General features: G+C 40.4%; 1 protein-coding gene across 5 annotated transcripts in view; it reads right to left on the bottom strand.

The window, feature by feature from the left end:
- KCNQ1 (potassium voltage-gated channel subfamily Q member 1) overlaps nucleotides 1-13,432 on the bottom strand; it is a 583,404-nt gene that overhangs the window by 488,780 nt on the left and 81,192 nt on the right. For all 5 annotated transcript variants that reach the window (XM_019551702.1, XM_019551697.1, XM_019551700.1 and 2 more), the window contains exon 2: nucleotides 1,160-1,250. In XM_019551702.1, coding sequence (XP_019407247.1) covers nucleotides 1,160-1,250 — 91 coding nt within the window. The remainder of the gene's footprint in view (nucleotides 1-1,159; nucleotides 1,251-13,432) is intronic.

The raw sequence follows: 13,432 nt of genomic DNA, 5'->3' as shown, positions 1-13,432 counted from the left end.
TTACATGTTTATATTTCAACTGGAGTAGCTTTCCTCTCATTTATTTTTGCAATCTAAAGCTGGGTGGGGTTGTTGAGAAATATAACTTTTAAAATTTACTTATCATTTATGATGTAAATTTCTTGATTCTTTACTTTGTAGAGGGGATACAATACTGTTAGAGGGCGAGTCGCCTCAGAATATAAATTACCATCATACTGTACTAAGCAAGTCCTGAAGACATTTGAATCTGTTCCTCTTACATGGCTGTAATGTTCTGTGGGCCTACTTTTGTTTCTAAAACATAAAATCTTTAAAATGGGCCAAATAACTTTCCTTCACTAGTCTTCTCAAACAAAATAACAACATTCTCACACTCTATCTCAGCAGTTCCCAACCTTGGGGGTCATTACTCCATCTAGGTCACAACGATAAAAACCAGGGTCGCAAAGACAATCATAGATTTTCTCCTTTAAAGGAGAAAAAAGCAGGAAACTCCCCTTGCAGGCTGGCAGAGTACCAGGTACTCTGTTTGCGGTACTGCAAACCACATGTGCACACTCGTCTGGATGCACCCTCTTGGTTCACACCAGCACAAAAAAAATGATGGGAGTTGAGAAAGAATTAAATCATGAGTCACAATCTGAACATCTCCTTTTCCCCACTCTTTTTAAGCAGTTAGAGCAAGAATTAGAAGAGTCATTGTTTGTTTTATGATACTCGTGCTTAATGTTTAGAAGCATTGCAGCACTGTGGGAAATGAGTCTTTCCAGGATTTTCAGTGGACTTCAGATTGGGTCCAAACTGATGCTGAAGACAGATAAGCCCAAGGAAAACAAATAGCACAATCTTATCTGTAACAGCCTCTAGTGGGCTGCTTATACTATGGACATTATGGAGGTGTTGAGATTTCTGATTTAGCATGTACCACTGTAACTACTGCTGATGTACAGCAGTGTATGGAAGAAGAAACTAACAGCTAATGAGAGGGCATGTACAAGAATTTACCACTTGAAATTCCAGAGAAGTGCAAAGGTTTAATGAGTTGCATAATACAGATTCAAAGAGGAATATGAATATTAGAAGATATTACAGAGACACACACACATATGTGTATAAACACAGAAGCACGCATGCACATACATTCATAAATGAATCTAATGAGTATCCTTGTACATACCATCCAAAATAATGTCCCTGTGGCCAGAGCTGCATACTGTTCAATTGTAGAAAGCACGCTGAATATAAGGCAGATCAACACTATAAGGAAACTAGAAAGAAAATAACAACAGTGAGATTACTAACATGTTTTATTAAAACTCAGTAAAAATAGGGAAGGAGCATAGGTAAAATAAGCAAAATTCTCTATTTTTTAATTTCCTTTGCACGTGCAAAAATTATTTCTTAAAATCACACCTGAAACACATTTAGCAGTCATTTTGCCTTTGGTAGAACAACACATATTTCTTTTTAAACATGGAGGCATAGGGAAAGGGTTGGGTTTTTGGTTTTTGTTTTTTTGGACAGGAACCACACCCTTGATGGCCTTGGGGTTCATCATATCTTCAAGGAAAGGTACTTGTGAGCACAAATCTTTATAGTGGGTTTAGGGAAAAACCTGATACTCATTATTGCTAAAAAAGCTGAAATTCCCTTTCTGATTAGAATCTGAAATAATAGGGGTTGTATAGGCAACCTGAAGAAGAAACAGTAAGAGCAATTGAGACCCTCCCCCGTGATGTGGAGGAATAGTGACAACCCCTGGAGGTGGGAGCCAGAGCAGTGGCCCCTGACACTGTACTGTAGTAGTTCTCCCCAGCCACTAGAGCAGAGTGCTCCCTACCACTGTATCCCAGCAGCACTCCCCAGCATCATAGTGGCAGCAACTCTGGTGCGGGCCTTCCTACCTAATACCTATTTCTTTGGCTGGTGTAAGTTGTAGAGCCCTTGGAGCAGAGCGGCAAGCCCTGGTAGCGAGGAGCAACAGGGCCTCCACGCTGGGCTTCCCTACCCAGCACTTGGCTACTTGGCTGGCATAGCTGGTAGAGCCCTAAGAAGCCACTCCTGTGTGATACTCCCTTCCCAACTGATTAGGTTAGGTGGTAACTCCCTGGGTTGATTTCCTGCTGACTGTGACTGCGAGTTGTTTTAAGCTACAAGTAAGGGTTAATAGTTAAGTTTTTCCTTAAGGTGCATGCTTGCTCCTCTTTACAAACCCTGTTATAGTTTAATATTTGCTTGTGGGTGGGGAAGTTTATTGAACATCTGGTTAAAACTTATACCTAAAGTTGAACTGGCCCTTGTTACTTCCATTCGGTAATACCTACCTACCTACCTACCCACCCATCTACCACCCACATCTCTCTCTACATCTATACACAGTATAACCTCATAAATCTGGCATCTTTAAGACCTAGCACCTGCCAGAAATTTGACCTGGCCAGTCAGACACATGGACAGAGAAGGGGCGAAAGCTTGCATGCAGTGGCTGCCATCGCCATCCACCACCCTGTGCCACCATGCCGCTCTGCATGCAGCCACCACTACTCCCTCACCCTACTGCACGACTGGCTGCTGGGGGTAAACAGGCCAAAAAAGGTTGAAAACCCCCAATGTAGTGTATTTCTTAAAAGTGCCAGATTTTTGAGAATTCTGGAATTTTGAATTTCCGGGCACCTGGCTGGGGTCATCTGACCCCAGATGTCTTTCCTGCTCATGCAGAGGGCTGGACCCGATCATCCTTTGGGGTCCCTTCCAGCCATACGATTCTATGACTGAAAACCGCATTTATTAGGGGAGTGCAAAATGGGCTGTATTCGATTTGGATTCGGATTCGCCCTAAATCAGGGACAGTGATTAGATTAATCGATCCAGATCACTGTCTCTGATTCGATTCAGCTGAATACGAATCTGAAGATTCAATGCCAATTTGGAGAATCAGTGATTTGGACAGAGACACAGCTTTAAATGTTTTTTTCTACATAACTCGAGCTACCAGGCATGGCTTATAAATGCCGCGATGCTGGGCCGATGAAGCATCACACAGGAGCATGGGAGGGTCTCCTGCGTTCTTGGCAATGAACCTGGAAGTGGACCGGAAATAATTCTGGTCCACTTCCAGGTCTGCTGGGGAGCATGTGGGGGGGAGGGCCACACCCTCCCCTGGCTCTGCAATTGGCTGTGGGAGGGCCCCGGGTACCCCCTCAGACCCAGGAGGCACTAGTCACTGAGTCAGGGGGCTGCAGGGGCGCCACCCAGTGCACTGGTCTGGTCCACTTCTAGGTCTCCTGCTAAGTGCACTGGGGACACTCCATCTACCCCAGCATTGCAGCATTCAAGAGCTGCCTGGAGGTATGTAGAAAAAACATTTAAAGCTGTGTCTACGTCCAAATCTCTGAATCTTTCCAAATCAATTCAGAGGGTTCCGATTCAATTCCAATTCAGAGATTTGGCCACCAAATCGGGACGAATCTCTGCCAAATTGAATCAGGGACCAAAGCTTCGTATAGCCCTAGTATTTATAAGATTACACTGTATATGTTAAACCCAAACTACAGATCAAATTACAAATGTTTACAAATGACTACATTTTCACGCTATCACACCTCATCTGTTTCCTACTGCTGTGCTATTACTTATAAAGAGAAGATCTTGACTATGTGCAAGACACTACAAGTACCAGCAATGTATAGTATTCAGTAATTTGGGTTGATTTCAATTAGTCTATGTTATTTTAATGAATGTAAAACATTTGATTGTTTCACATATAATAATGAATGAGGTCATGTTCCACCAAACCAAGCATACAGAATATTGTCATATCCTTTGACATGGAGCTGAGCAGCATGATGTGTGCATGAAAGATGAAACAAATTAGACAGTGCGCTGACCCAGCAGGATAACATGAGGAAGGTCCTTGGTGACTTCCTCCTCCAAAATCCCTCCCGTGGGTGTTTCCACTAGGGAGGGGTGATCTGGATCAACATATTTGAAGGAAATGATGATACTGGGCAAGCAAGTTAAATCAAATAATTTCTCTAATCATCACAAGCAAGTAAGGTAATTATTTTATAAATATAAACACATGTGAACTTGCAAAATATCTGAGACATTGAAAGTTACAGTATACAAATATGTCTAATCTAGCTAGATTTTATTTAAGGCTCCATTACCATAATCTCTAAGCACTAATAATCCTTAATGTATTTATTTTTGCACCATACCTGCTTTTCAAGGAGGTGTTATTTTCCCTCCATTTTGCAGAGGTGATATAAAAGATTACCATATTTTCTTGCATACAACATGCCCCCCCAAATGAATTTTAAAAAAAGGATTTTTTGGAGTCATGTCTGAATCTTGACCATCGCTGCACAGCTAAAGCTACAGTTTTAATGTTCTCACAACCACTACTGAATTGCTGGGCTAAAAGTAACTGCCATTTCAGCAGTGTCTGTGAAAAGGTTAAAACTAACTCTGATGTTAAGATCACACTGTGATATGTCCTCTCTGCAACCACAGAAAGAAATAGAGCCCTGGCGATCATTACTGTGTCCCTTTGCTTCTATTCCAACACAGAAGTCAGTTTTTCCACTTAAGACATACAGCCCAATTTAGAAGGGCAGATTTTGGCAGGGCATGTGGCATGTATAAGTGATTTGGTCCCAGATAACATATGATGTCTGTGGTAGACCAGGGAACTGGGCCCAGGTTTCATGAGTCTCATTACTGAAATCCTAACAGTCACTCAGTAAAAACTAGGATAAATTGTGTAGGTCTAATCCACCCACCTGTTCGTAGCAGAAGCCTTGAAGAAAATATTTTGTGTTTTTTTATTATGGGGAGCCACTACTTATATGGAGTTTTGCATGCAATTGTTCAGGCGTTATTCCTACAAGATTTAGTATACTCCTTTGTAAAGTAATGTCACGTGTTTATCTGGACAGTCTTCATGAAAGACGTTGCAACAACACGGTGAAGGATAAAGACACTTGTATTTTTCTTTCCTCCTTCACTTCAGACTATCTAATAGAGCAGAGAAAAAGGAATTTCAACTGTCTGTATGTTAAAAAATTACCACACGTGCTGCAAAGATCAGTGATTACAGTTCACTGTGGTTTAAAACAAGTCCAGAATTAATGTTATAAGAATACAAATGAGACACATAGTAAGAGGACACATATGGTGACAGATAAAATACAGACACAAATTCACCTACCATCTTTATGGAAGTTGTATTTCTTAATTCCACACCATCTTGTCTCCCTTAGGACATTTTGTTTTTTCACCAGACTGCTTTTATTTACCTTTCAGCTATCATCACCCTACCTCTCTAATGGATCGTTTACTTACTTCCACTGAGCAAACTAGCACCATGGTTGGGTTTTTTTGTGTAATTGGTTTTTACTTTGTAAACGAAAGCAGTGGTAATAAAAAGGGAAGATTAATAGCACCGGATCGAGCCAAATGCAATAAGAGGGAATCATACAGATTTTTCCACAGACCTGTGCCAATCAATATTGAGAAATAACAGGCATAATTAAAGGTAGCTTAACAGACAAAGGGGTTAATATTGTGCTGAGTACAGAACAGAAGATTTATTTTTAAAAAATATAACTGCTTCTGGGGGAAGCACGAGATTCACAGAACGTCTTATTTATTTGTTTCCCTGTGGTACTAAAAGGATTTCCTGTTTACCATAACCAAGTGCCTCTAGTCTATGTTAGGTGTTTATCTAGCTCCCATTAACATAATATCAGAACTACTTGCACTGCTTAATTTTTTAATGCCAACAACACCTCTGTGAGATCATGCAGCTATTATCCTATTTTGTGTGAAGGGAACCGAGGCACAGAGCAATTAACCAACTTGCCCAAAGCAACACAAGGAATCTGTCGTGACCCAGGGATGAAACTCAGTTCCACTTGTCCTAAGTTAGCACTCAGTCTAATTACCAGACTGCCTTTCTCTAACTATTTAAATGAAAATGCATTGCTCACAACATATTCATTTTCTTCCTGAGAATAATGAACGTGACGAGTTCAATAATCTACAGGTTGAACTGAGGTGTGAGATTTCAACCTTGCAGGAGTCCAGGAGTATATTATTTCTTGAAAATTTTTAGTTCAATTTGATCTAGCAAATAAACATTTTTGTGAGGACAATTTTTCCTTAAAACAGATGCATTACTACAGTATCACTGAGTTCATAGGCTACTGAATTGTCACAGCCAAATTATTTTCCCTAACAAAAAAAAATTAGCTTCTGGACACAGATTTACTGATATGTCAGCTGTCTATTGGTAGTTCAGTTAGGTATATCAGCCCTATTAGGACTTGATGCTCCCATCCCGGGACTGTCCTACCCATAGGCAACTGGTAGGGGGCGCACGGGGGTGTACGTGCCCCCCTTGACAAAGCCGGTGCCCCCCTGACAGCCAACACTGATGCTATCAGTAGGGCTGGTGCCCTCCTGACAGGACCACTGCCAGCGGTGGCTTCTGTGGGTGCCCCCCCAGATTCAGGAGGCACCCATCACTCATGGTCCTGCCCAATTAGGGATGGTCACCCTATCTGGGCTTCATTTCTTCCTAAATGTTGAGATCCCTGGGGGTTTCTCTCTCCCATAACACCCTGCAGATTTCCCTTCTCAGCAAGCATTATGTGATGTATCATAAAAATAACAGAAATCACGGTACAAAATTGGAGACACAGTCCAGCCAGGGAGCTTGGTCCATATAAAAGTATGGGGGCAGCAGAGTCCCAAACTGCAACTCCAATAGCTCAGGCTACTTGAACAAACCCGAATGAAATATTTTTTTACTTTAGTAATGGTGAGTTATTTTCTTTTGGTTGAAATGTTTTGACATTTCTCAAATCAAATCTGGAATTCCACGAAAAAATTTGGATTTCAACTTTGCATCTGAAAATGCAAACGGGATGAAAATAAACTACTAAAACATCACAACTTCCTGTTTGACAGAACTCCTGTATTTTACTCAGCTCTGGTCAAAATTTAGATATGCTGGCATTCCAAATTGCGATATATATATATATTTTTTTAATCAGCATCAGCAGGAGCCTTTCTAGTTACCCGAGCAAATACATTAACTAAAAGTCTCTTCAGTTCATTTAATGTTACAGCTTTCCACACCGCCTCTCCCCTCCACATATTTGGACAGTTCACACACAGTAAAACCAAATGTTATCAAACTAGCTTCCTCCTACATCTTCTTTCTACCTGAGACTGAGAAGCAGCCTATGAAACTGCAGGTTAAAAAATAATTCATTAGAAAGAAGCAGATTTAAAATAAAACTGAGTTTAAGTCCATAAAGACCGGTTTCTTTCTGCTAATTAATGAACAGATCTTTGAATATTAAGAAAATGAGGTCTCTCTCTACTGCTATTCAAAAGAATGATGCCCAGTTTTTTCACCCAGAACTGGGTGATGAGCAGTGCCAGGTCAGTTCATGATCTGGATCTAGTTCCTGGACCCAGTACAGGATGCAGTACTGATCCAGCCAGGGCCATATCCCTACATGCAGAAATGGCCTGGCTCGGCCCCAATCCAGCTGTGTGGGACTTGAAAATTTGGTGGCAGGGAAGTAGCGGAAGTATTACTTGCAACTGCTCACCCACTGCCAATTTTCTGGATCCATGGGGAGTCCCAGGAGCTGGATGACATGTGATCAGGCCCAGGGGCTGGGGGTTGAGCACCCCTTATTTAATAGGTGTCTTCTATGCAAGTGTTCTGTGTTAGTTAATGGTGTTGGGAAATCTTATTACACACCTGCATTGTCATTTGTCTCTTGTGTAAATTATGTAATCCTCAAATTCCTCAGGGCATGCTTGTTGGCATCCTCACATTAATTTGTCCGGTACTTAGAGAATGGAGAGGGAGGCACAGAACTGGCACCAACCAGCCCAAAATCCTGAACGAGAGTTCTAGGGCAGGTCTAAATTGAGCAATAGAAGGCCTGAGTTTTCACTTGCCTTGGCAGCGGCACAAGGCAGTGAACAACACCCTGTTCTTAAACATGCAATTTTTTTGCCAACATCAGGCATATGTGTGAGGGTTTTTTTAACTTAGTGATTACCTTGAGTCTCATCTTAGGGATGATAACTGATCTCCTCACTACTGACATGGAAGAAGGAACTGCATACCACTTAAAAGTTCCTGGTTGATGATGAATTGGAAGGAATACCATACAGCAGCAATTCTGTTATTAAGAACTATAAAACTTAAGTCTTTACGTAAAGCATGTCCTTTCATTCAGTCAAGTTTTGTCAGTTGCTAGTACATTACCAACTACTATGACTTTTCTTTTTAATGTGGTTCTATTTCCTGACAATTATTGCTCCACAAAACCCAAATAGACAAAAACTGCTGTATACTGGATAGTCACATGTATAAAAATATTTGCTCAAGATGTCCCATCTTCAGCACAGCTTAGCAAGTATCTATCAGTCTCCTGCCACTTCCCCACAAACACATCGGTGCAGCCCTTATCTCTTGTGCTAATACTGTTTTAACATTGAATAAAAGGATAGCATACCATAAAGAATATTAAGTGATACTAAGTAGTGATACTAAGAAGTTACCAAGGGAGAAGCTTATGCTCCGGCTCCCCCTCTTAATCCAACAATACAAAACCATTAAGAAGGATAAGGATTCACAACCAGTACCGCAACTCAGTCTGGGCATCAGGACACTGTATTTACTATGCCTTACTACTTGTCTACTGCAGTGCAAAACAAATTGGAAATGGAAGAGACCCACAGAGTCATTTTGTCCATTGCTGATCCAAGTCACAGAGGCCCACTGTGGAGATACTATTTTGTCATCAGATGATTTACTTCCACTATGCTAGCAAATGACTTTTATTTTAATATCTGCTTTGGTCTATACCCTCTGTTGACTACCTTAGAACACTTTCTAACATTTCCTTAACAAATGTTAAAATATAATGTTAGTGTTGCCTTTGTCTCACTGAATCTTGATACACTTTTCTGTTAAATCTACAGAAGAATGAAAATAAAACAGAATATTCCACCATGAATGATGGTCAGGATAGTCATCATGATATACCCCAACATGGCCCCTGCTCTTTGCACCTGTCAAAGAGAGCACAAATGGAATTAAATGCATCTGATTCGATACTTCCGTAGTGTGGGATCCTCATCAGGTGTGCAGATGGCTTAGTCAGCTCCTACTCAACCAAAATAAAAGAGCACCACAGAGCACGCTTTGCTTTGGCAATTCCTTTTAGGTGAATATCTTTTGAGGAATAGTACCAGTTGGCAGGGCTTAAAGCAGCTCTAAGAGGCTCAAACCTTGATAAAGTCACAGCAAGCATAAAGCTATAGGTCTGAGGCCATTTTTTAAAATTAGATAATTAAACATCAAATATTTACAGAGACTGGAACTATAGCCACACTCTATTATTCAGAATCTTGACAAGTAACCACTATTAAAAGGTACAAGCAATAAACTATGACACAGTTCATCAACGTTGCAACACAAGATTGAAGTGTATTTAGACCTCAACACATCCCATGCCTGTTCAAATTAAAGAATTAATTCTAACCTCAGGTTCCTTTTCCTAAAATAAAAAGGATTACTAATAACTTTATCCTGTTGCTGGAGTTTATGTGGGAGATGCATGTCTTGGCAGTAGTCTTTCTTGTGTTAGTAGCATAGCTGCGTGGGAAGTCATTGCTGCCAATGAACAGCTAAGTGTTCATGACTTCCTTTTGCAATTAAAAAAATCCATTTAAGTTTCTCATTAGAAAAGTAGTGCAGACAATGACTGTGTCATACAACATACTTTTTGCTTTGAGACTATCACACCTGAATTTCTCCTTTGAAAATGAAACATTTCTTTGCAGAATAGATTTACAAGCAGAACTTCCCCATATTCGCTGCAAAAAGCTGTACTTGCTTATGGACAAAAAACTAATTTTGAAATATTAGTGAAATATGACAAGAATCTATTTATGGGGGATACATATTTGCACTGCTCTCATCTTGACAGCAAAGCCTTTGAGTGGCATTTTTTAGAAAAATACAATATTCACAGCAACATATAATCATTCAATGAAAGACTGCAACATTTGCACAAAGTGAAGGAAGCCTTAGTTTTGAAATTCCTGGTTTTAAGAGATTAAAGCAGTGGCTCTCAATATTTTTATTCTCAAGGAATCTCTCCATAATTTTTCTCAATCTGGAGGCACACTGCAAATGCAGGCAGAGGGAAACCCTCCTTTTCATCACCCCTCAACCCTCAATTGCCTTTACCTGATAAAGCTAATGCAGGCCGTAGCGCCCTTTTCCGTGGCAGTTACTTCCCAGGCCAGCCTCACACGTAGCTCAGAACATCTTATGTAGAGTTTAGATTATGGATGGTATGGAACAGTTTGGATAGGGATGATCCTGCCTCAGGCAGGGGGTTGGATGAAATAACCTCTGGAGGTCCCTTCCAGCCCTATACTGCTTTATGACTCTATGGTTCAGACGGGGAGTTTCATCTGGCCATAGCAGCAGCAGTGGCACCACTGCCACCACAGCACCCTTGAAGGAACTCATGGCACCCACTTTGGGAACCACTGAATTAAAGTGTCAATATGACATTCATATTACAGACTTCCACATAAATTTAAAAGACTCAATGCCAGTCCCAAGTCATTCACAATCTAAAGCCCTGATCCAGGAACAACCTCAGAGCAAGTAGATTCCTAAATAAGCATGAGGGGCCCCTGAAATCAGAGGGCTTCTGGTCTGCTCATTTGAACTTTCTTGGAAGATAATTGGGCCTAATGGATAAGCACAAGTTTTTTTTATCCTTTAATATAAAGGACAATCTTCAGATACAAATGCATACAGAAATTCTCCAACACTGTTTTCCAATTGCATTCTGTCTGAATATATAACTAATGATTCAGCAATTGTATCAAATATTTCCCCGACCACCACATTAATTATGTTTATTGGTTACATCAAAAATGAGCAATAGAGCAAAGTTTCTGAATGAGTAAAATAAATGCATCTTGCCAAATTTCCCTCCTCTCCCCCTCCACACAAATAAATCAATGATCAAATGCCCCTTGAATGGACTTCTGGAAATGGTGTTCCTCAGTGAGAAATTCTGAATGGCAAGTATTATGACAGAGGTAGTTAACAGTGTTAGCCTGAAATTAGCCTGAAGGCTATGCAATGTACTGTGATGCCAAGGAAACTACCACCAATCTCCAAGAAGTAGTTTACAGACATTTGGTAGGAGAGGGCCTCCCATAGCCACTGGTAAATAGTAAAGACTTCAGAATGGAGCCATTTCACACTTGTTAATCACATCTTTGAGAGATAAAAGTACTTCTTCCTTGGAAGGCAGCAGATGAAAGAGCCAAAACATTACCCTGAATTAAGTTTGGTTTTCTTACAATAATGAAGTAGAAGTATGGAAAAGAAAATCAGCTGAGCTATATCTCTATCTAGAAAAAAATAACTCACCTCCAATACTCTATTTCAAATCATTTCAATGCTACAAAAACCTCAACAGTTTTCTAAAGGTAAAATGGGTTGGTATCCTGCTCTATTTATAGGATCTATCCTCAAGCCTTCCCAAACAATTTGACACAGGATTTGAGGGCTGGGGACAAAGATGGCTTTATGCCATAAATTGAAAGAGGTGTAAGAAAGTCTCCTGCCAGACATTAGAGCTGCCTATGGACCACACACCAGTTCTGGATTCCTAGTCAGTGAGATTACCATGTCTTTAAAATAAAGCACATCCTTAAGTGTGTTGCTGGACTAATGCCAGACTACTCAATACCTTGCAGGATTGAGCACTATGATTGTCAGGGCATAAAGCAATAGTTAGCATTTATATAGCACTTCACATGTTCCAAACTGCTGTAAAAACATTACTGAATTAAGTCCTGTGAATCCTATGCATTATCACATGTGAAAGGAGGAATTATAAAGGACAAAAAAGCAATGGGAAAAATAATATCTGGCTCTCACCAGCTTAATACCACTGTTGTACAATCATAAGAACTGAAACATTCTGGAACATAGCACATCTTTTCACAAAGGACCTGGTGTAAGGCCAGCTGAAGAAAATGGAAATCTGCTGTGCTTTCTTCACCTTTGACTCAGACCTGGCAAGATGTTAGTCATGCCAATGATAAAATCCACACCTACCTACACATATTGAATGGTTTGCCCTCAATTGGAAGACACAGAAAGCTATGAAGAGGAGCTTTTTTGCACTAATTTAAGTTATAATTTAAACTAAAGCTTTGGAATAGCTTTTACACTTTAAAAAAAAAACCTTTAAAAATGTAGAAAATGCTGAATTACTAGTTCCAAGTAAGAAAAGGGGAATAGACCAGACACCATCACTTCTAATTTCTACTCAATTTCCTGTCTTGTTATTCTTCAATAATTCCTTTTCATCTCCTTTTGTGACCCAAATGCTCATACAGGGAAAAAGTTTAGTGTGGATTAAGTACATTAATTCTTCATGCATACAGCCCACAGCACATACCTACATATCTTACACATGGGAACATTAGATGGTTGGATGTTATGGTTGGACAAATCAAGTACTTCAAAGCTAGAAAGTACCAAAGCTTGGGTACTTGCTCTGCTGTCTTTAACTACATATGATTACTTTTCTACAAGTTATGGCAGTGGCCTCAATACTAGTCAGTTTCCCCCTCTAAATCCTAGACAATCCCTCATCAACTCTATTTCTCTTCTCCAGCCTTATACCATCTTCCTCCTTCAGTCCAGCTCTTGCTCCCTTTCTATCTGAAGAGGCAGTTTCCTCTTCTCTCGCAGGACCCAGCACTGGGGCACAGATGAACATCACCCTTTTTAATTTCCAGTGCCCAGCACTAGACCAGCAGAAACCTGCATTTGCAAGGAAAGACTTACTAAGCCCCAAACTGAGCATGTCCAGTAGAAACAAATCTTTGGAAAACTTATCTGTGAAGCTCTAGCAAGTTTACCTTAATAAACTGTGGTTTTGTTTTTCATAAATTCATAACTTGAGCAAATTTGGGTGGATTTTCATATGGATGGCAGAAAACACAATCCTAATATAACAGCCACTGCACTGAGAGTACATGGAATGAACACATCCTTAAAATGATGTAATGCCACTTCTAGTGAAGTAGACTTATCCCTTGTCCATGTAAAGGGCAGTTTCCTCGAAACATCAGGTATCATGGGGTAGCTTTAGTGTGTACACAGGTCTTCCCTAGTTTAGTCAGTCACCAGCCCCCTCCCAATATTGTTTTACCCCCTCTCAGATCTCACCTTGCCATTTCACTTTTCTGAACTTTACTGCTCTTGAATCACAACGAAAATGTACCCTCTCCTATTTCAAATTCTGCTGGCAGGCAGGTTCTGTCATCTGTTTAGATGCACCAAAATTTGAGAACCTGGAAGTCC

Source organism: Crocodylus porosus, unplaced genomic scaffold, assembly GCF_001723895.1.
Source record: "Crocodylus porosus isolate Cpor-Errol unplaced genomic scaffold, CroPor_comp1, whole genome shotgun sequence".
NCBI lineage: Eukaryota > Metazoa > Chordata > Crocodylia > Crocodylidae > Crocodylus > Crocodylus porosus.
The sequence above is the reverse complement of the archived record's forward strand: the minus strand, read 5'-3'. Positions and strand labels throughout refer to the sequence as shown.